The 24,880-nt window shown below is 38.0% G+C and overlaps 4 protein-coding genes and 1 pseudogene across 4 annotated transcripts in view; 3 read left to right on the plus strand and 2 right to left on the minus strand.

The window, feature by feature from the left end:
* Positions 1 to 289: 289 nt before the first annotated feature.
* On the minus strand, positions 290 to 7,183 carry LOC137738832 (aconitate hydratase, cytoplasmic). Its single transcript, XM_068478305.1, has 20 exons — positions 6,679 to 7,183; positions 6,148 to 6,252; positions 5,895 to 6,055; positions 5,700 to 5,792; positions 5,294 to 5,479; positions 5,004 to 5,165; positions 4,705 to 4,849; positions 4,469 to 4,611; positions 4,336 to 4,392; positions 4,156 to 4,235; positions 3,998 to 4,073; positions 3,603 to 3,788; positions 3,398 to 3,465; positions 3,199 to 3,317; positions 2,905 to 3,026; positions 2,090 to 2,188; positions 1,532 to 2,011; positions 1,334 to 1,432; positions 999 to 1,241; positions 290 to 816 (listed from the first exon to the last, which is right to left on the minus strand). Exons 1-20 carry the CDS (start codon positions 6,968 to 6,970, stop codon positions 748 to 750), a joined length of 2,985 nt encoding a protein of 994 aa, XP_068334406.1. The 5' UTR covers positions 6,971 to 7,183; the 3' UTR covers positions 290 to 747.
* A 5,670-nt stretch (positions 7,184 to 12,853) lies between these two features.
* On the plus strand, positions 12,854 to 13,234 carry LOC137740419 (uncharacterized). Its single transcript, XM_068480293.1, has one exon. It carries the CDS (start codon positions 12,854 to 12,856, stop codon positions 13,232 to 13,234), a length of 381 nt encoding a protein of 126 aa, XP_068336394.1.
* Positions 13,235 to 15,835: 2,601 nt separating this feature from the next.
* LOC137739541 (NEDD8-activating enzyme E1 regulatory subunit AXR1-like) lies at positions 15,836 to 21,757 on the plus strand. The gene is made up of 15 exons (XM_068479147.1): positions 15,836 to 15,966; positions 16,107 to 16,279; positions 16,391 to 16,554; positions 17,328 to 17,438; positions 17,810 to 17,889; positions 18,119 to 18,269; positions 18,371 to 18,464; positions 18,943 to 19,031; positions 19,556 to 19,629; positions 19,725 to 19,887; positions 20,379 to 20,464; positions 20,749 to 20,832; positions 20,916 to 21,096; positions 21,189 to 21,305; positions 21,393 to 21,757. The coding sequence occupies exons 1-14, from the start codon at positions 15,836 to 15,838 to the stop codon at positions 21,270 to 21,272; spliced, it is 1,665 nt and encodes a 554-aa protein (XP_068335248.1). The 3' UTR covers positions 21,273 to 21,305; positions 21,393 to 21,757.
* Positions 21,758 to 22,200: 443 nt separating this feature from the next.
* On the plus strand, positions 22,201 to 23,663 carry LOC137740420 (signal recognition particle subunit SRP54 2 pseudogene; annotated as a pseudogene).
* Positions 23,664 to 24,005: 342 nt separating this feature from the next.
* Positions 24,006 to 24,880, minus strand: part of LOC137739679 (protein RRP6-like 3) — a gene marked incomplete in the record, with an annotated part of 6,016 nt that continues 5,141 nt past the window's right edge. The window contains 2 exon segments of the mRNA XM_068479341.1: positions 24,006 to 24,336; positions 24,708 to 24,880. Of these exon segments, the coding sequence (XP_068335442.1) occupies positions 24,264 to 24,336; positions 24,708 to 24,880 (246 nt within the window).

Genomic DNA, 24,880 nt, shown 5'->3' on the forward strand with positions numbered 1-24,880 from the left:
TTATAACGCGTAACAATATTACAGTATCATACACTTCTCAAAAATTCCGTTCTCTTTGTCACATTTCTCGGTCGCATAGTAATCGATGATTCTTAGACTACTCACCCTTATACTTGAAATCAATAATCAAGATTAACAACGTATTCATTTATTTTCCTTCCCATTAATATCAAATCAAAAAGCGAGTCACCAAAAATCTCTGCATTCTTCAAGCTGTTTTTTTTTTCCTCGAACAAACAAACAATATTATTCACAGTAAAGGAGTGAAAGATTAGACTAAACCTCATAATAAACTAATAATAATGTGTTCAAATTCACATTTGATGAAAATCGAGCAATAATTCGTTATCATAATTGGGTGGGGTTTGAGGAGGAGTTAGATTCATCATGTACCATGAACAAAATATCACATTAGCCGTTTATCGTGTTCAAAGGCACAACACTGCCTATAATCTTGGTGCCCTTGAAAGCCCAAGGTACATATTTAAATGCTTTAGAACAAGCAAACAATCGGAACCGGAAAATTATTCTACTGCTCGAAACTATATTTTTAACCCTGTCGAAAGACCGACAAACCAACAAGCCTACACAACCTGGGCAGTGTTAAAATGAATAACCAAAAATGGCCTCCGTCCCGCGAAAAGGGATCGTTTCCTATAATTTTAGGGTCTTTATTTTCTTCCTCACATTCAATCGAAAACGCTTCCGGTGAGATGGATAACAAGTCCTCGGAACAACACGATTCAATTACTGCTTGCTTAGGTTCCTGATAACGTATTGCAGAATGCCTCCGTGGTTGAAGTATTCCAATTCCACCTGCAAGTGCAACCATATCACAAATGAGCAACCTAGAAAGAGATCTTTAATGACGAGCTCATGCTCACGAAAACGTTGTAGTGTTACCGAACGGTATTATCACCGAACATTACTTAGTTTTAGAATAAAACGGAAATTAGACAAAAGCAATATAATACACGGATGATGAAAGTAGCAAGTACCTCAGTGTCAAAGCGAACAGTGCAGGTGAAAGATTTTCCATTGTCCGTTGTGACAGTCACATCTTGGCCAGGTTTAATCTCACTAATGTTGCTAGGGAGGTCAATGGTATAACGTTCGTGACCAGTCAATCCTAGCGTGTCTGCATCCTCACCGGCCTTGAAGCAAAGAGGAATGATACCCATTCCAACCAAATTACTGCGATGGATTCTCTCGAAACTTTTAGCAATCACTGCTTTAACGCCCTGTTGCATGGCAAAAGTTAGTCAACCAAAGATTAAGATACCATAACGAAAACTTGCAAACTCATTCAAATGGCTTGTGTAAATTAACTCACCAATAGCATTGGGCCCTTGGCGGCCCAATCCCTAGAGCTTCCACTTCCATACTCGGCTCCAGCTATCACAATAGTGTCATGCCCATCAGCCTTGTATCTCTGAAATAGAAACAGAACATTGATTGACAAGATTTAGTGAATAGTTTTCTGTAGTTAACAAAAGATAGAAATTTGTGCAAATATTCGGTGGTAACTCACAGTTGCTGCATCAAAGACAAAGAGCTTCTCCCCGGAAGGAATGTGAACTGTTTTTGGACCTACTTCCCCATTCAAAAGCTTGTTAACAAGGCGGATATTGGCAAAAGTTCCCCTTGCCATAACTTCATCATTGCCACGACGACTTCCATAAGAATTGAAGTCTTTGCGATCCACCCCACGCTCAAGAAGGTACTTGGCTGCAGGACTATCCTTGTTGATGCTTCCCGCTGGGGAGATGTGATCTGTTGTAATACTGTCACCAAAATTCAACAAGCAGTATGCATCCTTCACTCCATGAGCACCGGGAGGATCCATTGTCATTCCCTTAAAGTATGGGGGCTCATGAATGTAGGTTGAATTAGGGTCCCATGAGTATAGTTTGGATTCGGGAACTGATAGCTGATTCCACATGGGGTTGCCCTTAGTAATTGACTCGTAAGTGCTCTTGAACATATCTGGCAACACGCTGGATTGCACTACCTACAAACCATACATACAGTCATGAATCGATTTTGTATACTGCTAGAGTTTTGCAAGAAATCCAAAATTCTAATTTACCTCAGCAATCTCCTCTGTGGACGGCCAAATGTCCCTGAAATAGACACTCTTACCATCCTTCCCTGTTCCAATTGGCTCCTTATCAAAGTCAATGTCAACCTGGAAAATGAAATTTAACATTAACTCGTGTCGATGATCGGTTCATATGATGGATGACTGCTGGCAGAATAACTAAATACATAATTAAAATTCACGCGGCATAAAAGGCATTGTAATAGTAGTAAATGAAAGTGGGATAAAGAGCACATGCAGTAAATACTATTTAATAATGCTTCAACATCCAACAATGTCTTATTAATCAATTTTCTTGTTAAGAAATCCGTAAACATGCCAGCAAGCAAGTGATTCAAGGATTAGGGAACGAGGGATATCCCAAGTAATCTAATAATATATTTTTATTTTTAGAGATTATAAATCTGATACGAGTTCCGAATGACAGGGTTTCAGAGACTATTTTCCTCAAGACCAGAATACAGTGATGTTCGCATATCACTAGAAATGTAAATAAAATCATTCTTCCCTATTCTTCAGAATAAAAAAAAAATGTATTATTTCTTGTGGGGCAAAATCCTATAATCAGGGTGCACACGCACACGCACACATAACAGGAACACGAAAGGCCCCGCCATCAAATAATAATCCATCTCTATAACAAAGTAAATACAAGGAATAAACAAATAAAGGAGATGAAGCAAGGAAAACAAATTTAGGTGGTTAACTATTGTCCATAGATGAAGTTGAATCACAAAACCAAAAACATAAAGCCACTAACATGAAAAAACAAATACATTGCACCCTAAGCAAGCATGACATACCGTTCCAGCAAGGGCATAAGCAACCACTAAAGGAGGAGAGGCAAGGTAATTAGCTCTTGTTAATGGATGAACACGGCCCTCAAAATTCCTGTTTCCAGAGAGCACAGCAGCTGCTACAATGTCTGCAGCAGAAGGATAGGATTTCAGATCCACATGCTAGAGCTAGAATAGAAACTCATTAAATGGGACTTGAGTTCTTGTGAAGAAACTAATTCATGTAACATGTAAATATGCTTGAGCTTTTCAAATTATATAATCTTTAGGAAAAAATAAACACTAACACTTCAACATTACCATTTTCTGATATAGCAGAAGCAACACTTTCATGCAAATCCCCTGAATTCCCAATGCATGTTGTGCACCCATATCCAACAATATGGAAACCTTGTTGATCAAAATACTTTTGCAATCCACTGCATCAAACATATTAACATTCAATAAACAGTTTGTATCTAGTTTTAATAACTTTGATTCTCTAAAAACAGAAAACTACCTGTTTAGTAAATATTTTGTAACTACTCCAGAACCCGGGGCAAGACTTGTTTTCACCCATGGCTTGACCTGAGTCACCAGCAAATCAACATTCGATTATACATATACAAAAAGAGCTATCTTGCACAATTTATATTGCAAACAAAAGAAAGAAAAGAAAGGGAAAAAATGGTCGATTGTTGATGAGAACTACAAGATTGCCTCACCTGTAGACCAAGTTCACTAGCCTTCTTTGCAACGAGAGCAGCCCCAAGCATGACACTTGGGTTTGATGTATTTGTGCAACTTGTGATTGCAGCAATCACAACACTACCATGCTTAAGCTCTGCTGGCTGTCCCTCGAATTGAAACTTCACCACTTTGTTTTGCACCTCTTTTGGTATAGCAAATCCCTACATTCAGCAAGAATTTTAGGAAGGATGGCACACAACAAACAGAATTGCAACTGCAGCATTATCTCAAATAAATAAAATAAAAACAGAGTATCTAACAAATAGTCTTTACTCAAGTCCATTATGGATCAGCAAATATGGCAAGTTCGTTTTCCAAATGAAAAAGAACATTCTGAAAATTTAAGGAAACACTAAGGATAATGACTTACCTTGAACCCAACCTTGCTATCAAGACAAGCATGCCAATCAGATTTCATGTCTTTCAAAGTCACACGGTCATGAGGTCTGCGCCAAGAATACCATTTATAGATGAATATACCCAAAACAAAAAACAATGACTGCAAATTACAAATTGAATGATAATAACCTCTTGGGTCCTGAGACACACGGCTCGACTTCTGAAAGGTTTAATTCTAGGTAAGATGAGTATACCCTTTCAGATTGAGGCTGAAATAAAGAAATGTTAGTCAACAGATGCATCTCACACAAAGTTTGAAAGGTTGATTCAGATAATTAAAGAAGAACTAAAATACTAAGGAGCTCTTACCTCATTATAGTCAACGAACAATTTATTTGCCCTCAGATAACTTTCAATCATTGACACCTGTAAATTAATGAAGAGGTCACACATCTTTAAAAGAATACTACTTACGAAACTAATTATTCGGTAAAGCACTCACAGTCTCGTCACTTCTGCCAGTTAATTTGAGATACTGCAAAGTAACATGATCAACAGGGAAGAAACCCATGGTTGCACCATACTCAGGGGACATATTGGCAATAGTGGCCCTGTCAGCCAATGATAGTTCACCCATACCATCCCCTGCAGACACATACAAACACGAACCCATTATATAGCCAGCACATAACAAATGCAATTATTACTTAAAATTACACATAATCGGAATCATCTTACCATAGAATTCAACAAATTTTCCGACAACTCCATGCTTCCTCAGTATTTGCGTGACAGTCAAAACCAAGTCAGTAGCAGTAACACCATTGTTTAACTTTCCAGATAACTTGAACCCAACAACACCAGGCAACACCATGCTCATTGGCTGTCAATTTCAAAGAATATTGCATTAGAATAAAATTCGAAGTGAGTCTAAACTATTAGCATGCAACGATGCAAGCGTGCATCAAGGTGTATTAAACAATCACATTAAAAATGCCTTCTCAGCTCCTTATGTAATTTTCAAGACTTCACATTACCTGGCCAAGCATAGTAGCTTCAGCTTCAATACCTCCAACTCCCCATCCAGCAACTCCTAACCCGTCAATCATGGTTGTATGGGAATCAGTTCCAACCACACTATCAGGGTAGAGTAAGCCATCATTGTTGAAAACAACCCGTCCAAGATATTCAAGATTAACCTGAAATTACAACATGTCCACTAATTTTAAACCAAATCCATGAGAATTAAAAATTTCTACAGAGACACAAAGGTTACATAAGTATATATAGCTATTAAATGACAAAAAACATACTATTTAGTCCTTACCTGATGAACAATGCCAGAACCCGGTGGAACAACAAGCATATTATGGAAAGCAGTCGAACCCCATTTAAGGAAAGCAAATCTCTCCTTGTTTCTCTGGAATTCAAGATCCATATTGGCCTGCACTGCATTTGCTGATCTTGCAACGTCAACTTGAACTGAATGATCAATAACAAGATCTACAGGAACCTGCATGATGCAGAATTTTGTTTAAACATACATAATAAAATAAATGTAGCAGCGAATACAGTCAGTACAATATCTGAAAGGGGCACAAAAAATACACTAAATTTGCAATTACAAGTTAACAATTGAGTTATGATCAAAAGTGCTGATACCAAATCCCTGGCACGGTAACTGAAATAACAAGACTGAATGCACATAATAAGAAGTTAAGAACTCCACATACCAATGGATTGATCTTCTTAGAATCACTCCCAAGATTGTTCATAGCATCACGCATACAAGCAAGGTCGACCACAGCTGGAACTCCAGTAAAGTCCTGGAAACAAAGTCATATAAGCATTGGAAAAAGAAAAAAAAATATACTCAATAACTTTGTCTTCTAATATCCTACAAAGGGTAAATGATACTCCCGAATTACCTGCAAGAGCACACGAGCGGGCTTGAAAGGAATTTCGACTTGCTTTGGGGCACTCTTTTCCCAATCAATAATTTTCTCAACATCCTCCTTCTTGACTTGGAAGCCATCGCAATTACGGATAGCAGATTCCAGAAGGATTCTGATAGAGTAGGGCAACTTATCTGTTACATATACGCACAAGAGGATATAAATAATCGTACAATTACACAAAACCGGAAAATAGTATTCAGATAACTGAGTGTTAGAAAGTTACCAATCCTTGGGTCGTTCAGAGAAGGAAGGCTGTAGAATTTGCCAAACTCGCCGCCTCCGGGCTTGGGAAGACTGGTCAAGTTTGCCTTGAAAGGATTTTCGGAAGCTGAAACCACACAGATGAACGATCAGAACCCAAATTAAGACTCTAAAACCAATTTCTAAAAATAAATTTATAAAATTACCAGAAAAGCCCTCAATTTCAAGTTTTCTATCTAAAAATTCAGATTCTACAACACCAGTGTCACATTCATTCAATAATAAAAGTGTTTCATGAATTGAAATATGAGAATTAGATCGAATTCAAAAGAGTTTCCGAGTCATTTTTCAATTTTCTCAGCAGCCAAACAGTATTCATTTCGCAACTACAAAGCAATAGCAGCTGAGCTGCAGAAGCTCCAAAAACACCAAAACCAATCCAGATTTTCAAAAACAACCACAAAACAATAACGATTCAGATAAAAAATACAAACTCGATGAACAATCCGAAAATAGAAACCCCGAGAACTCCGGAATGAGAGGAGACCCGTACCCATGGAAGCGATCTTGCGCTGGAACTGTTCGATGACGGGAGCGACGGCTCTGATCTGAGAGCGAAGCGTGTAGGGGGAGCGCCAATGGACACCGCCGTGGCTCCAGCGAGGGAAGGAGCGAGCGGCGGAGGAGGAGCTGAGAAAGCGAAGGGAGGCGAAGTGGTGGTGCGACGGCCTGATGGGCGAAGTAACGAAGGTTCTGGAGACGGCGGAGGAGGAGGAGGAGAAAAATCGAGCCCTAGAAGCTCTGAGGAGGGAGGAGGCAGAGCAGGACGCTGTGTTCATATACATGACGACGATCACGCAATCATAGACAAAACGATGACAGCGGATAAGGATTTGATTAGAGAGAGAGAGTGCGTGTGTGATGATTGAGGAGGGAGAGAGAGAGAGAGAGACACAGACAGGAGTTATGGAAGGGAGCGGAGGAGGAAGAGGCGTGTGGAGAGCGAATGGGGTCTAGGGCTGCGTGCCGCGCTTCTAGAAGTAGACTGGCTGGGCTGAGCCTGAGAGAGAGAGAGAGGGTTCTATGAGGTGCGGGGAGGTGGAAGGAGCATTAATAGGACAATGTCCAATCAAGTATTTCCACATAACTTCTTTGTCTATTTCCTAATTGTTTGACCCGAAAACTAATGAATTACGTACTCTAGAAATAAGCTCCGTTGTCCACTCACGCAACATGGAATGTTTTCATATGTATCAACGGTTAAATGTGATTTTTTGATGTATAGAGGATTGACAAAGTGTATTAAGTGAATCATGTACTGTTGTGTATTTTAATTTATTTTTATGGTAGTATGTGTTTTACTTAAAATTCAGCCATAGTTTCATCACCTTCCGTAAAGGCAACCTGACCCGGTAAATAGTTAGACACTCTCACAAACGAGCATATGTCATGATGTGTAGGTATCATTCCCCTTATGTAAGTACAACATTCCACGCATACATGCACTATCTCAGTGAGGATGGTTTGTCAGTTTTCATCGGAGTTTTTCCCCTTTTATTGCATTCATCTTAATTAGATGAACAATTCGATAGTATAAACTGATCATTGCATTATTCGAACAAAGACAAATTTAGCTACATTAAGTATGTCATTGTTTATGTATCGAGTTCGTCATGTATTAATGTGCGTGCATTTTAGTTTTTCATAACTGACTTGAAATACAATCTGACATCATTCACCTTACATATTAGTAGCTTAACCAATTAGATGGTTACTCGTCAAGCACTCTCATAAAGTATGAGTTCCAATATGTCAATCAATTAAGGCTTATTCGTTCACAGTATTTTTAAAATAGTGCATTATTATTCCCTTTTTGTGGTGTTGAAGATGTGCACAGATTCGGATTTTATGATCATTTTATCAAAAAACTACTCTGTTTACGTGAAGTTGGGAGAATAAAATAGTAAACAAATCCCTAATAATATTCTACCTCCCGAAAGTGACTTTCCAATGGACTTTGACAAGTAGAGTGTCAAATTGTTAATTGCCTTTTGCCACTTCGGTAGGCTACCATTCATTTCTCATATTTCCAACCCCAAAAAGACGCTGCAAATTATGTCTTCTTTTTACTTTATTATTTATGGATCAGGGTTCACACACGCTTTTAACAAGCAGTTTAGCATCTGTTTTGTAGAGTTCATTTTGTAATATATTTCAACAATCTAAAATCATCTATATTTTAGTACATCATTTCTACATCATTCTTGTAAAAAATTAGACAAATTCAAAACCATTAATATATTCATTAATAGTGAAGAAAAATTAACAGATACGGTTCTGCAAATAAACACTAAATTTAATCAAGCGGTCATATTTTATCAATTTGAGTTTTTTTTTTTTTTTGTATAAATGATATTTGCTATAAGATATAAAAGATAGACGGTGAGACCTTGAGTCGTTGAAATACATTGGGCCTAATATTATATTTTAGTTTACTTATTAGGTCTCCCTTAATAAAAAGTTTATTTCAAGAGAATGTAGGGCCTATTAGATGACTTAGACTAATAATCTATTGGTAAAGTTGGACGATTGAAATTCTCTTGAGAAGTTTCTTCGTCCTTTTATCATATTTGAAAAAAGTTATCAAATGAAGATGTAGAAATGACTAAACATCATGTCCGAGGAGAAAGTTTGAGTTGTAGACTTGTAGTCATCACGTTATTATTGATTTATGAGTTATCACGGAATTTTTATGAAGCAAAGTGAGTCTCCTTACGAAATTATTTATGATATGAAAATCGAGATTCAAACTCAGACAAAAGAGGTACAATTCTATCGAGTTGATTTAACTCAAATGGACTATTGTAATTCAATATAGCAATGCTAGAGAGATCAAAAATTTTAAACCAAATTGCAAAACAAATGATGTGTCATCAATAAGAAACAAACACGTTAATCAGCACTTAATTAATAATCCAATCATCTACAACCACATCATTTAGTTTGTAAATTTAATTTAAAAAATTTAATCTATCTAACATTACTCAATTCGATAATGATGCTGCAACCATCGTCTTGACTTTTCAATATATTAATGAAGAATCATTGCAAAGTATACAATGTTTCTTAAAAATGTGTCTAACGACTCTTCATATAGTGCTTGTAGTATTAATATCCAAAAAATAGGTGTCAAAGTCATCGTAGGCACTCAAATGAAGTAATTAAATCATCAAAGGGCACATATGTGACGAAGTATATTGCCCCATATCGGGATGCACAAGACGTTTTGCCCCCTCAAATTGTCCCATTGAAGAGATTTTTTAGTGTGACCGGTACACGTGGTGATATACCACGTGTCACTATACAAATAGTGGAATAAGTACGGTACACCACGTGTCACTATACAAATGATGGAATAAGTATGGTACACCACATGTCACTATACAAATGGTGAGTTATGTATGCTAAAAAGTTAATAACTTACAAAATAAAATTTACTACCACTCCTACTAAAACACATGGTATACCACTTGTGTTCTCGTCACAACTAAAAATTTCTTGTCCCATAGAAATGCACTGATCTATATTTGGCTGTTGCCATAATAAAAAAAGGGAAATACCGTGACCTCTTTCATTTCAAAATATCGTCACATTCATAAACAATTATTGTTTATAAGATTTGAAAGTGAGAGGTCCACGAAACTCTTATCTCCCATAAATTAATGTAGTAGTTTTAAACTCTCTCTTCTTAATAATGGTAATTTAAAAAAAAAAAAGTAAAAAAAAGGTTACTTTGTATTATAGTCTAGTGATATTCTTCTTCACTTGAAAGTAAGAGGTCACAAGTTCGATTGTCACCAAATGTGAATTTGAACCACAATATTGCTAGCCTATTACAAGGATTAGCCCACTCTCACTCCTTTTGTAGAAAATATCGTTTGTTTTAAAAATAAAAAGTAAAAATAAAAAAAGAGCTACTAGACCCACCCTATTGTCTTATTTTCCCACTCACGTTATAATTCCACTCACCCAAAAAAGTTAAAAAATTAAAATGCTATTTCTCCACCCACTATTATTCCCAAAATAACCTTTAATATATACATACATATGAAATTATTAAATTGTCTTTAAAAAAAACAAATAATATGTAAATGAAAACCACTAAGGTTTGCAAATTCAAATGAAAACAACAAAGGTATCCATATTCAAAAGAATTCGACAACGAAAATTTCAAAAATACAATGGACAAATTCAAATGACCTACACACAAATTATTCTTCTACATTTTCAATGGAAACATAATCTTTTATCTCTTCCATAAAAAAGCGTCATCTTCTATATGTTTAATGAAAAAGTCATCTTCTAAGTCTATTGATATTTTTTTACTTTCTTTGAATGAAAGGAGATGAAAATATAAGTTAGGGTTTAAGGTAGACAAATCGTCTTCCCCACACAACTTTTTTTTTTTTTAAATTAAGCAAAACAAAATAATTAATGTCCTTATCAGTCTTTTTGCAAATGGATGTAATTAAAAAAATCATTAAAAAGTGGGTGAGAAGATAAGACATTATGATGGAAATAACATCACTCATAAAAAATACAATCTACTCTTTTCATAAATAATATCAATACTATTACACAACGTAATAAAACGTATTACACTAATTTTTTGTTCCCTTCAAATAAATTTTACATCTCACTCTATTTCTTTGACATCTTCAGTAACAGTTTATTTCGCACAAGCAATGGCGTAGCCACCTACAAGGCTAAGGTGGGTTGTAGTCCAGGGAGGTTTTCTGTAAAGGTAGTGCTATCCATGCACTCATTTTTGCTTCTTACACATCTCTTTTAATTATCGGTTGTTGAAATTGAATAAATTGAAGATGATCACTAACAAAATATTAATAAGGCTGTGTTGGAAGTAAAATGAGTTTGTGAATAGATCTATTATTTTGTAAACTCATGCTTATAGCCTACTCAATTTCAATACAAATTATTATTTTGACGTATATTTAGTAGATGAGAGGTAGTGAATAATTGTGACATCTCACATCGCCCAGGGAAGTGATCCTTAAATGTATATTCTCATCCCTACCTAGCATGAGGCCTTTTGGGAGCTCATTGGCTTCGGGTTCCTTAGGAACTCCGAAGTTAAGCGAGAAGGGGGCTAGAGCAATCCCATGATGGGTGACCCACTGGGAAGTTGCTCGTGAGTTCCCAAAAACAAAACCGTGAGGGAATGGTAAGCCCAAAGCGGACAATATCGTGCTACAGTGGTGGAGCTGGGCGGGGAAGTGATCCGCACCGGGCCGAGATGTGACATTTGATATCAGAGCCTAACCCTGGCCGCGTGTGTGCCGACGAGGACGTCGGGCCCCTAAGGGGGGTGGATTGTGACATCCCACATCGCCTAGGGGAGTGATCCTTAAATGTATATTCCCATTCCTACCTAGCACGAGGCCTTTTGGGAGCTCACTGGTTTCGGGTTCCATTGGAACTCTGAAGTTAAGCGAGAAGCGTGCGAGAGCATTCCCAGGATGGGTGATCCATCGGGAAGTTCTCGTGTGAGTTCCCAGAAACAAAACCGTGAGGGCATGGTCGGGGCCCAAAGCGGACAATATCGTGCTACGGTGGTGGAGCGGGCCCGGGAAGTGGTCCCGCCCAGGCGGGGATGTGACAATAATACGTTTTATGCTAAAAATTATAAATTAGTTCTATCTCTAGTCCCCCTTTATTTACTTATTTTTTATTTAATTAGTAGGTTAATTATTTATATGGTCATTGAATTTATCGGTTAGGATTATGATTTTGAGAATATTTTATATTATATTGTTGTTCTTTTATATTGATTATTATATAATTTTATATAAGCAAAAAAAAAACATATAATTTTATGGTACTATTTTCAGCTAGCCCACCCAAGAAAAATATCCTGGCCTTACCCTTGCGCACAAGTTGTAACATGTAGGAGAAATACTAAGAAGACTCTTTCAAAAGTAAGATGCTCCATGGACTTTATGTCACATCCTGCCTCGAGGTCCACCATATCTCGGGCCCGCTCCACCACTGTAACACGATATTGTCCGTTTTGGGCTCCAAACCATGCCTTTACGGTTTTGTTTTTGGGAACTCACATGAGAACTTCCCAGTGGGTCACCCATCATGGGAGTGCTCTCGTGCTACTTGCTTAACTTCGGAGTTCCCATGGAACTTGAAACCAGTGAGCTCCTAAAAGCTTCGTGCTAGGTAGGGATTGGAATATACATATAAGGATCACTCCCCTGGGAGATATGAGATGTTACAATCCACCCCCCTTAGGGGTCTGACGCCCTCGTCGGCACATCACGGCCAGGGTCGCCTTGATTTCGGTCGGGGTGTGTCAATTTAGCAACTTCATGTTTTTTGGCATAACTTGTAATAAAATTATAAAACATTGTACCAAAAATATAAGGTAACGGAGATTGCAAAAAGGGACCACACCACAGTGCCACGCCAAAAATAAAACGAATAAAAAATAAAACCCTACTGTTGAAGTTTCCGCGCCTCAAATCTTTGGTTTTGAAACCCCGGCAGCCTCCTCTCCCTCCACTTCTTCCCGCCTCTCTCTGCTCCCACTCCCAAACCTTAAAAGCCCCCAAAACCTAACCCTCCCTATCTCTCCAAACCACCACCAAATCTTACATTTCTCTCTCTCTCTCTCTTTCTCTCTCTCTCTCTCTCTCAGAGCCATGAAACGCCGATCTAGACTCCACCGCCGGTCCTCCCCCAACCGGTCGGCCGAGCCATTTCTCAAATACCTAAAGCCCGGCGCGCTCGCCCAAATCCGAGACTCCCGAATCAGCAGGGCCAGATCGCACCAGCTCAACTGGCTCTCTCAGATCTGTTTATCGCCGGCGTTATCTCCGGGGCCCGACGCGGGTCTTCCCCAGGCCAACGCGATGGAGGGATTCCCTTGCTTCTCGGGTCGGATCTACGGCCCCAGATGTCCCCAGCGGAAGAAGCTTGCGGCGTCCAAGTCGGTTATGTTCCTCAGCCCCTCGAGCCCGGTTCACGACTCGCCCGATCCGATAATCGATCTGTTTAGTACGGACATTCTTGCTGCACATTGAATCGGAAATTGTAGAATGTTCAGTTGAACCATTGCTGTAGATTAGGCCTTCTAATTTGTAGTTTATGTGGTACTTTGGTGGACAATTGCTTAGATACAGCTGCGATTATTAATAAAATTTACCGAAAAGTTCCGAAGCAATTGCTTTTTCGAGTGCTGATTTATGATTTGGGTGTTGAATTGGAATGCGCTTCAACGGTTTGATGTTTTGCATTCATTGGGTTGTCAATTGTCATTCAATTGTGATGGCTTCATAAAGTTGTGATGAATTTACTGAATTGCGGTGTTTGACTGCTTAAGCCGCAAATTGAGTTATTGTGTGTGAATTATGTGTCCTATTTTCCTTCGATGGGTTTTCGTCCTGGGATGACTCTAAATAGGTAGTAGCGATAAAGAAAGACGGCTTCTTTGGTATGCTTGTACTCCGTGGGATGGCATTAACTGTTTGACGTTTTGCACTCATTTGGAGTTGTCATTAAATTTTGATGGGTTCACAATGTTGTGCTGAAATTACCTTAATTGTGGTGTTTGGCTGTTTAACGGTTCATCTTGTTTGCGCAGTAAATTGATTAATGTGTGTAAATTATGTGTCCTGTTCTCCTTAGATGGGGTCTGGTCTCAACACAAATCTAAATCGGCAGTGTGATAAGGAAAGACGGCTTCTTTGGTATGATTGATGGTCATTTACATGAATCCGCGTTTCTATTTGGCGTTGTGGTTTGCATCTTTGGTAGTAGCTCATGTATTTTTTTGTCTGCGCAATTGATGCAAGTCCTGTAGTGAATAGGTTATGTTCTGATATGGTCACTGCAAGGGGAGAAAGATTGGAGACGAAAAGAGTGTTGAAATCTCTTCCCATCAATGCCTTCCCTTTATTTCGGGTTTGTAGTTGTAGTTAATTTCCGAATGTATCATCAACTCTAGAGAGTTTTCGGCTTCCTTGGATACAACGCTACTTGTATTGACTCATTAACTCTACTAACTTTTTAGTAGAGGTCATTCAACTCAAAGACGCAAGAATGTAGTGATTTGGTTTCTGATCTTGGTGCCCCACAAGAAACGCTTTAACTGTTTGATGTTCGGAACTCATTTTGTTTATGGCTGAGGTTCTGCATTGTGATTGTTGACGTCTTAATTTGTGTATCTTGTTCATGCCGTAAGTGTAGTTATTGTTGCATTCGATTTAGGTATGCCGAATCTGCTGATAAAGAAAGAGGGCTTCGTGGTTAACTCGTAAACATCGGTGATTTTTAACTGCTGCTATTCTTGCCTGTACTTGTGGTAGTGCTCACTTTTGCTTCCATGTTCTTCCTCAGTATCATTTAGATTGCATCCTGTCATCCTTTCAGTGTGGTTAAAATTCCTTCGGTATGGAACATGCACGCGTAAATTTGCGTCCTGTCAAGGAATTGTCCGAGATAACTGATCTATTTTCCGGTGCTTCTTGAAGACCGGAGCCATACTGTATGGTTTTTACTTACTCGTTTTCATCGGTTCCACTTAGCAGAGTTGCAGCAAGGTTATTGGATGCAGTTTCGAGAAGTAATTCCTCCTCTTCTCTGTTAATTCGTTCTTGGATACAAATCCATTGATGTCGTCCTTGTCCTTTGACATTGCTCCTGTTTATATTTCATGAGCTATTTTCCTAGTGTTGAACCACTGAAAGAGCATATTTCATGAGCCGCGCCAAACACTCCTATAACTGCACATATGATACCTGAGAAATGCTGAGGAGACTCTCTCAAAAGTGAGACTCTTTCTAGACGCTTTGACATCTCATGTTTTTTGCACAATGTTTTATAGTATTGGTACGAGAATTGACGTTACATTATGAGGTGTCATAGAGTCCAGAAAAAGTTCCACTTTAAGAATCTTCTTAGCATTTCTCTATGATGCGTAAGAGTTCATTTTGGTCGTGATATTCATAAATGGAATCCTATAATGGGACCTTATATCTCTGCAAAGCGTAAGGGCATTCATATTATAAATCTTACTAGAACTCCCCTCTCTTTATCTTTATTTGGTGTAACTACTTGAGCTGGATGAAAGGAAACTTTCACATTCGGTTTTGAAAAGGGAAGATCCTATAGGATCCTATCCAAAATTTTATTTTGCTAGGCCCATAGCTAAAAGGTTTCTTTTGAATTATTTGAGAGTTATACTTAAATCAATAATATATGATTTTGATGATTTCATGTATCTATTTGATATTATGATTCTGTACATATACATAATTTAGAATTTTCTCAAACTATGACTTTTGAGACGATCTTCACACTCATTCATATATAACTTCACCTTTATTTATCAATTCGAAGGGTAGAAAGCAAATAAAATGTAATGTATAAAAATCACTACCATTAGCCAAACGTTCCCTCATTTCCCTCCCAACCACTAAAAAACAAAAAAACAAAAGAGAATTTTAACGAAAAACTCCCGGTATTGTTTACTTTAACAAAAAACTATATTTTTACACTAAAAATTCAATCATGATACTATTCACTTTATCTTTTATTTTGTCCTTATCGTTAAAACTCAAAGTTTTCAAATTATTTTCATTAGTTTTCTTAAAAAAAAATGGAAATGCTAACGACACCGTATCATGTTAATACACCCTCGCCACTACTGTGTGCAGCTTTGCGTAACTACTAGGCGAATTTTCTGTAGTGGACACAGAGCAAACAAACGAGCATCAATGGCTGAACCCAAAACCAAATACGATCGCCAGCTCAGGTACTCTATCTCTCTCTTCCCCTTTCCCCGTTTTGCCCTCCACCATTCCCCTAATTCTCCAAAATCCCACTCTCAACTCGTTCAATCCCTTTCGCTAAAGCTTTAATCCTCTGTTTGTTTACACCCATTTGAAATTGCAGAATCTGGGGCGAGCAAGGGCAGACAGCCCTAGAGAAGGCCAGCATATGCCTACTGAATTGCGGCCCCACCGGCTCCGAGACCCTGAAGAACCTTGTTCTTGGCGGGGTTGGAAGCATCACCGTCATCGATGGATCTAAAGTCGAACCGGGTGACCTCGGAAATAACTTCATGGGTATGTTTAATTTTTGTTTTGGTCAAATGGGTATGTTTTGAATTGTTGTTTTCGGGTTTGATTACTGTTTTTTGATTGTTTTATGGATTTTGGTTGTTGGGTTTTTGGTAGTTGATGAATCGAGCGTTGGGAAATCGAAAGCAAAATGCGTTTGCCAGTTTCTTCAGGAGTTGAATGATGCTGTGAAGGCTAAGTTTATCGAAGAGTATCCGGAGGTTTTGATTGAGACTAACCCGTCGTTCTTTTCTCAGTTTACCTTGGTTGTGGCTACTCAGGTATGGACTCTACTTATCGCCAATGTATTGCATATAGTATGCTTACATATTTTTGTATGACAGCTTGATTACCAAGTTTTCTCCTTACATTCCTACATTCTCATTACATTGTATTTTTTTTTAGTCAAAATGGTTTATGAGATTTGCATATCCATCAGTTTAGTCTTTGAGATTTGAAATCAATAAAATGGTCCTTGAGTTTATCCACGGTCAATCGTTTTGGCCATTTCATGAAAAATTATATTAAATAAGAATCAAAATGACAAAATTACCCTCAATTTAATAATCAATAGGTCAAATGATTTGACAAAAATTAAGATTATTTTTGTCATTTTAGCCTAATTTGATGGAGATTTTTCATGCAATGATCAAAATGATTGATTGTGGACAAATTTAGAGACCACTTCTATTGATTTCAAATCTTAGGGACCAAAATGAGGAGTGATACAACTCTCAGGGACCATTTTGGCTAAAAAGCCTTTTTTTTTAATTTTTATAATAATGAACATGTGATGTCGGTACACTTGTAAAGATAGTTTGGTTATATACTTTCCCCATAAGGTTTGCTTATTTTAGTGGCTATTGGATGGCGGATGTCAAGTTTACCTATAGACTTCGTAAAGTTCCAATTTTTGTCCGCGTTATGCAATAACTATGATGGACTGTTTTGAGAATCTAGGTCTTTAGTTTCTATTGGGATTATTTGTGTTTTCGATTTCTGTCGTCACACTTGTTAATAGCAATATCCCTGATTTTCTAATTTGAACCATCAGCTAGGGGAAAGTTCAATGGTAAAGCTTGATAGAATCTGCAGGGAGGCAAATGTGATACTGATCTTTGCTCGCTCTTATGGCCTCACTGGGCTAGTCCGTATCAGTTTGAAGGTAATGCTGTTTTGAGATTTTTGTAAAAGCTGTTCTCTCTATCTTGGAATTACTATTTCAGAATGTGAGCATTTGAGTTTTTATCCTCCAATTGGTGAGAGTAATGAGGGATGAGATATGATAATCCATAGCCGTGTCCTAGTTCGAAGCTTGATAGTGTAATGATGATAGGTGTTTCTCTGATTATTTACATCATAAAGAAGCAGAATTGCTTGCTTATAGGGACATGGTTTCGTTATCCAAACTTATAATTTTATAAATATCTAGATGGCAAGGTGAAAAATGGATCTCACAGAGTTATGTTTATAATATTTTTCTTTGAATCTGAGTATTGCTATGTTCTCCATAATCTCTACGTTTTTTTGGGGCAGGAACATACTGTGATTGAGTCAAAACCTGAACATTTTCTGGATGACCTTCGTTTGAATAATCCATGGCCGGAGCTTAAAAGGTATGAAATTCTGTTTTTGATATTTTCATCTGAGGCATTTTCAGAGTTACTTATTCGGATTTAGGATAACTAAGTATTTGCATGTGTATTTTATGCTAATTTGCTTTTGCCTATGTGAGCTGATGACTGGTATTCTGATTTCTTAGCCTATATGTCGGTGTTCAATAATATATGTGTAACTCCTTGTGTTTATTTTCTAGATATTGAATCTATTATTTATTGACAATAGGTACGCGGAAACTATTGATCTGGACGTGTCAGATCCTGTTGCCCACAAGCACACACCATACGTCCTCATTCTTGTCAAGATGGCAGAGGAGTGGGCAAAAAATCATGATGGTAAACTTCCATCAACTAGGGAAGAGAAAAAAGAGTTCAAGGTTTACATGCTTGATTCATACAATTTCTGTTCTTTTTTATTTTCTCAATTGCTTTCTAGTAAATACGTTTGTTTATTTCCTTGTGCTCTTGAATTGCTTAGGAGCTTATTAAAGCCAGGATGACTGCACTAGATGAAGATAACTATAAAGAAGCCATTGAGGCCTCTTTCAAAGTCTTTACTCCACGAGGAATTAGTAAGTGTATAATTTTCAAGCTCGGTTGTAGTTTTCCAGTATATTTCTGCAGAAGATGCTATTGTATGTATAAATTTCCAAGATAGGTAAAATAGTCATCACATACATTTAGCAGTTTGAATGTTTCTTCATGTTAAATGACTGCTGCAAATTGAACTTGGTTCGAGTACATGCTTGGTAAACTGTTATATCCTACTCTCACTCCAATGGAGTTGGGGTTGGCTTGGCATTGTTTCGGAACAAAGAGAGTTTATCCACTTTCCCCCTACCATTAACATAATATAAGTAATCTGGAAAGAAAATATAAAATCATCCATATCTGCTAGAATACTCATACATCTTTGTAAACTTTGCGTATTGCACTATACTTCTTTGGAGGTTCAGATCATACTGTGGTTCAGCCTTGAATTTTGATGTTTGAATATCAGTCCGACTGTACAAGTGGTTAATTCTTTTTTTTCTTCTCATTTTGTCTTAGGTTCTGACTTGCAACAGGTAATTGGAGATAGCTGTGTGGAAATAGATTCCAGCTCGTCTGATTTTTGGGTGATGGTGGCAGCGTTGAAGGTTTGTGATTTTTTCCATGACCTCCGGATATAGCATGTTTAACCTTTTTTGTGTTAAACTGAGAGTGCTCAGAATAAAGTGTTTATCACCATAATGCATATCTTCTAGAGTTTCAAATAGTTTCGAGGCTAAAACTCTAATTATAAAACTGTTTAGCGATAATTAGCGTAATTTTTAGGCAATTTAACCGCCAATCATGCACATTTTGAAGTCATAGCTTTGAGCCCTGTTCCTACATTTTAATGGTAGATTGGGGGATTTTATGTGAAATACCCAACTTGATCAAAGGGAACATGTTTTCAGAGTTCTCATGCTGAGTTTTTCTTTCTTGAATGGTCAACGCAGGAATTGCTTGACTAGACATTTTAGCTTTATTAGAGATTTTAGCCATCTTACAATGGACATGTGTGTAGCTTGCCAATATTTTTAATTGAGAAAATCACATGCTTATAATTAGCTTGTCTATCCAGATCCATTCCATTGTCAATTTCTCAATAGTGTAATCAGAAATCTTCACTTTGCAGGAATTCATAGAAAATGAAGGTGGGGGTGAGGCACCCCTCGAAGGATCAATACCAGACATGACATCTTCGACAGAGTTAGTGACCGATCTTCCCAATAATTCTAGTCTTTCTTTTGTTATGGTTTAAAAATAATAATTGTTGATGCAAGAGTTCTCCTACCCTCTTGTAGGCATTATATATCTTTACAGAAACTCTACCAAGCCAAGGCTGAGGCTGATTATCTCGTTATTGAGCAAAGGGTTAGGACTACTCTGAAAAAAATTGGTAGAGATCCAAACAGCATCTCAAAGACAACCATAAAAAGTTTCTGCAAGAATGCAAGAAAACTCAAAGTAAGTGTTTTGAGTTTCAATTTATTGTGTGACTTACCTATATCGCTTCACCAGTGCTGCAAGTATTTCGTTTAATTGTAAATGTGGATCCAGAAATATTCATAAATTTTAATTTCACCTGCCTTATTAAAATATATTTTCACCTTTTTTAAACTTATTTTTTGGGTAAGGAATCTATTTGATTCTGTCTTCCAAGGGCTTACTCTTTGTAATTTATTTTATTGCAACTATTTTAGGATTTTTAGTAGTTATTCAGTGATGAAATGTCGTTCTGTGATGACTGTTCCTCATTTGTGGATTCATTTTAGACCATAAGGCTTGTAAACCGTTGGATGTTAGATCTGAGGCATCTCTCCAGCAGAAATATCTTTTACCTAAGAATGCAGTGTGCATATCAGGGCTTGATGTTGTAGTCTTTCAGAATCATTTTACTTAAGCCTCTTGATTTTTGCCTAGCTGACTTCAATTGAACACTAATCTTTACTTTGTAGGTTTGCAGGTATCGCCTAGTTGAAGATGAGTTCAATTCTCCAACCGTACCAGAGTTGCAGAAGTATCTAACAGATGAGGATTACAGGTACATTACGATTTTGTTACTTTGCCTTTTAGTTATATCCTTTGTAGAATTATTTATTTCATGGGACAATATATTCTTGAAGATCTGAACAATAAATATTTCAGAATCCTTTTAGTTAATTTTGTAGTCAATTAAAGAAACCGATACTTGGGTGCTGTGCTATGCTTATTCGGTTTAGAACATTTGCTAATTGTCAAGTAGAAGTGGCAAAGGAAAAATGATTACATATAACTATGGTTTTGTCTTGCTTAAAGTCCACCGTTGTCCTTTGATTTTCATGACAGTGTAGCCAGTGTGTTTTATGTTTTGCTTAGAGCTGTCGATCGATTTGCTGCCAATTACAACAGTTTTCCTGGGCAATTTGACGGGTAACACCTGATACTGTTTATGAACATATTACGGTACAAATTTGTAATATTGTACTGATTTTGCATGTTCACTTTCCCCGTAGTTTAATGGATGAGGACATATCTCGATTGAAGACTACAGCTGTTGGCCTGCTTAATGATGTGGGCTGCAATGGCGTAACATTAACTGAGGACCTTATCAATGAGATGTGTCGATTTGGTGCTGCCGAGCTCCACGCAGTTGCTGCTTTCATTGGTGGAATTGCATCTCAGGAAGTGATTAAGGTTTGTGTTTCCAGCTCTGCGTCCTGTGTAGGTTAGTGATATCATAGTGCTACTTAAACTGACATTTACTTTTCTGACACTGTTACCGACAGCTTATAACAAGACAGTTTGTGCCCTTGTCCGGAACTTTTGTCTTCAACGGCATTGATCATAAGTCTCAATTGTTGTCTCTGTAGCGGCTCTAAAGCCCAAAATGATATAAAACGACGGTAAGTTTTCACCTGTAAACATCCCATATCTAGCATTTATAGCTTCTATTACATCGAGCTGTACTAAGTTTTGGTTTCCATTTGCAGATGACCTTTTATGATTGGAGTCGGAACAAGTTTGATCTTACACCGTCACGCGCTATTGATCGGAGGCTTTGTTTCTGTAGTTGAGATTCGGCAGTTTTCAGTGCAACGTGATTTTGTAGTTCTGTTTCTCGTTCCATTATCCTGGATAGGTGAGAGGCAGTCAAAAATAAAAGATAAGTGTGAGAGAGAGAGGGAGAGAGTGAGACAATCTATAACAATTGACTTGTCAATTCGTTATGAAATGGAATTGTTATTAAATTATGCCCTAATACAGCTTTAATCACTCGACTGGGTTTATAATATTTTGTTTAATCTGAACCGATCATCTTTTAAGTTATCAATGGAAAATCAACGTGCGAAAATTCGCTGGAATCGGAAGTATTTAAGTTTTATGTGGCTTATAAATATGCATGTGTAATTATTTCTCTATACTTATCAAGTGAATGAATTGTAAAAAAAAATAAAATGATCGAAATAATTTACAGTTAGGAGAAGAAAACAGATTAAAATTCTACACAAAATAGGAAAATCCAGTCTAAACTTAATTCCACTAGAAGAGGGATTCTCTCAAGTTACTAGATAATAGTCCCGGTAGCTTGCTCCGTAGTGGATTAGTGACATAAGAGTATCTCTTCCAACGAGAATAGAAAAAGGAGATTACTTGAACACCAAGAAACTTACTAACTATAAATAAATAGAACTCTTTAAACACAAAACAAACTCATCGAAAACTTGAACTCTACGCTACCTTGATCTTCAACTTTCAAAATTCACAACCAAGCCAAACCGATCAATCAAACAACCAACAATGGTGTTGGCGGAATTAGGAGGGAGCATATCCCGTGCCCTCCAGCAGATGATCAATGCGACGGTGGTCGACGGGAAGGTCCTGAACGACTGCCTCAACGAAATCAGTCGCGCTCTGCTACAGTCCGACGTCCAATTCAGTCCCGTTTGCGACTTGCAGATCAACGTTAAAAAGAATGTCAATCTGTCCGATCTCGCTGCCAGTCACAACAAGCGCAAGATCATTCAGCAAGCCGTGTTCGATCAACTCTGCCAAATGCTGCAGGATCCATCGGGGAAACCTGATCAGCTTGTGCCGAAAAAAGGGAAGAAACCGAGCCAAGTTGTAATGTTTGTTGGTTTACAAGGGTCAGGAAAAACCACAACGTGTACAAAATACGCGTATTATCATAAGAACAAAGGCTGGAAACCTGCCTTAGTTTGTGCAGACACATTCCGAGCTGGGGCTTTGGATCAGCTCAAGCAAAACACCGCCAAGGCCAAGGTTCCGTTTTATGGAAGTTACACAGAGACGGACCCTGTGAAAATTGCGGTTGAAGGTGTGGACAGGTTCAAAAACGATCAGAGCAATAGTTTTGATCTCGTAATTGTTGATACTAGTGGGAGGCACAAGCAAGAAGCTGCTCTTTTCGAAGAGATGCGCGTCAACTTTCCGAAGCAATCAGTCCCGACCTTGTTGTGTTTGTTATGGATGCAAGTATCGGACAATCTGCATTTCATCAAGCTCAAGCGTTAAAGCAAAGCGTTGCGGTTGGAGCTGTTATTGTAACGAAAATGGACGGTCATGCGAAGGGTGGCGGTGCTCTCAGTGCTGTTGCAGCAACAAAGAGTCCTGTTATATTTATCGGAACAGGAGAGCACACGGATCAGTTGGAAGCCTTCGATGTGAAACCCTTTGTCCGGCGTCTGTTGGGCATGGGGGACTTGTCCGGACTTGCAAACAAGATTCGCGAAGCTGTTCCGATGGATCAACACGAAGACATATTGGAAAAGATTTTACAGGGCGGATTTACGATAAGGGCTATGCAAGTGTTGTTTAAGACCAAGCTAAAACTTGGCACACCTAGCCAGCTCGCTTCGGTGCTCCCTGCAGAATGTACGAGCCGGTTATTTCCTGCAGGACTTGGCGATGATCAGGAAAATCAGAACCAGATGAAGCAGTTCTTGGTCATGATGGATTCAATGACTGCTCAAGAGTTGGATAGCCCGAACCTCAAGGTAAGCGAGTTGCGGAGACAACGGATAGAAAGGGGTTCTGGTCATGAAGTTAGACCAGTAGAAGAGCTGATTGAAGCGTGCAAAGCTGTTAGCAAGAATTTTAGCAACAGGAGAGCGCTGCTTCGGAGTTTGAACAGCGGCAACATGCGAGCGGTAACCCGGAATATGAGTAGTAATCCGCGGCTGCTCAACCAGGTTGGGGGCATGGGTGGTTTGAGAAGCTTGATGAATCTGGGGAGGTTATAACTAGTACCGTTTTGGTAAAAATTGGAATGGATTTTTCTGGTGTTGTGGCTTTTAATTAATTAGACTAATAACTGATGAACATTTGTGCCTCTCTCTTTGTTTATTAGGGTGTTGCATTGCCTCCTTTAGATATTCCCACTAATTAATCAGTTACATGTGACTTAACGGTCGATTTACAGATATTCCTCTTCACTTGTATCACTTGTATACAAGATTCGAATGGTTCAAATCTTATAAATAATGAGTTCGAAACTAATTTATTTCCACATTTTAGTGTTCAAAACTAATCATATTCGGAACTCTTAAACTCAAAAATTCCGAAAAAAAAACCAGACCAATACGAAATATTCAAATGAGTTCAATCTAAAGAGAGATTGAAGCGAATGTTTGCTTCCCTGAAATCTTCTTGTCTGACGTATTTCGATCCACCTCAACAGAGATCCTAAATTTAAATGATGGCAAAATTCGTAATCCTAAAGTAAAAAATTAGAAGATAAATAAATAGGTTACAAGGCAGCTTGTGGAATGGAGGTTGACAAGAGGATCGAGGGACGAACAAATCCTCAGAATTTTGGCTCGTCTTGCAACCGCTCTGTCGATTCATAAACATTCAGCAGCAGAAGCCTTCTTGAGAGGATTGTAGACGCTAAATTCGCCGAAGTCCCTCCTACCACTGGAAAAAACAGTGCCCATTATCAACCCCTTGGCACAAATGAACAGAATTTCAGCACCTAAACATATTTATAAAGAAGGGAACTTCAACGAAAAACTTTCGTACTGTTCACTTTAACGAAAAATCATATTTTTACACTAAAAAGTCAATCATGATACTATTCACTTTACCCTTTATTTTGTCCTTATTGTTAAAATTCAAAGTTTTCAAGCCCTTTTCATTATTTTCCTTATAAAGAAATGGCGTGAAGCATGGATAAAAAGCAGAGGGAGAGATGATGAAGACAATGTGATGGTGCCACGACATGCATCCAAAGCAGCATGCCAGCGTTAATTTCCATATATGATATACTTAGGACTACAAGAATGTACCTGTGCGTTATATCCCAGCCGGCAGGTAAAAAACGAGGATGAAGAGATTCAACGAATACTTGTCTCCACCTTTGACAAAATTGAGAAATGCCATCTTCACCATATTCCTTTAGCAGATGATCCACAACTTGCTTGCCATGTGGACCATGTCCTAAAAGTGACATTTTTGATCT

Source organism: Pyrus communis, chromosome 7 (assembly GCF_963583255.1).
Source record: "Pyrus communis chromosome 7, drPyrComm1.1, whole genome shotgun sequence".
Classification (NCBI taxonomy): Eukaryota; Viridiplantae; Streptophyta; class Magnoliopsida; order Rosales; family Rosaceae; genus Pyrus; species Pyrus communis.

Excerpts from the sequence above, each read along its gene's own strand:
- LOC137738832 (XM_068478305.1), bottom strand. The coding sequence starts at position 6,970 with ATGTATATGAACACAGCGTCCTGCTCTGCCTCCTCCCTCCTCAGAGCT. Across the intron at positions 4,850-5,003 it reads AAGCTACTATGCTTGGCCAG|CCAATGAGCATGGTGTTGCC; the intron begins GTAATGTGAAGT and ends TGAAATTGACAG. Across the intron at positions 4,612-4,704 it reads AAAATTTGTTGAATTCTATG|GGGATGGTATGGGTGAACTA; the intron begins GTAAGATGATTC and ends ATGTGTCTGCAG.
- LOC137740419 (XM_068480293.1), top strand. The coding sequence starts at position 12,854 with ATGAAACGCCGATCTAGACTCCACCGCCGGTCCTCCCCCAACCGGTCG.
- LOC137739541 (XM_068479147.1), top strand. The coding sequence starts at position 15,836 with ATGTTAATACACCCTCGCCACTACTGTGTGCAGCTTTGCGTAACTACT. Across the intron at positions 16,555-17,327 it reads CCTTGGTTGTGGCTACTCAG|CTAGGGGAAAGTTCAATGGT; the intron begins GTATGGACTCTA and ends TTGAACCATCAG. Across the intron at positions 19,630-19,724 it reads GACATGACATCTTCGACAGA|GCATTATATATCTTTACAGA; the intron begins GTTAGTGACCGA and ends ACCCTCTTGTAG.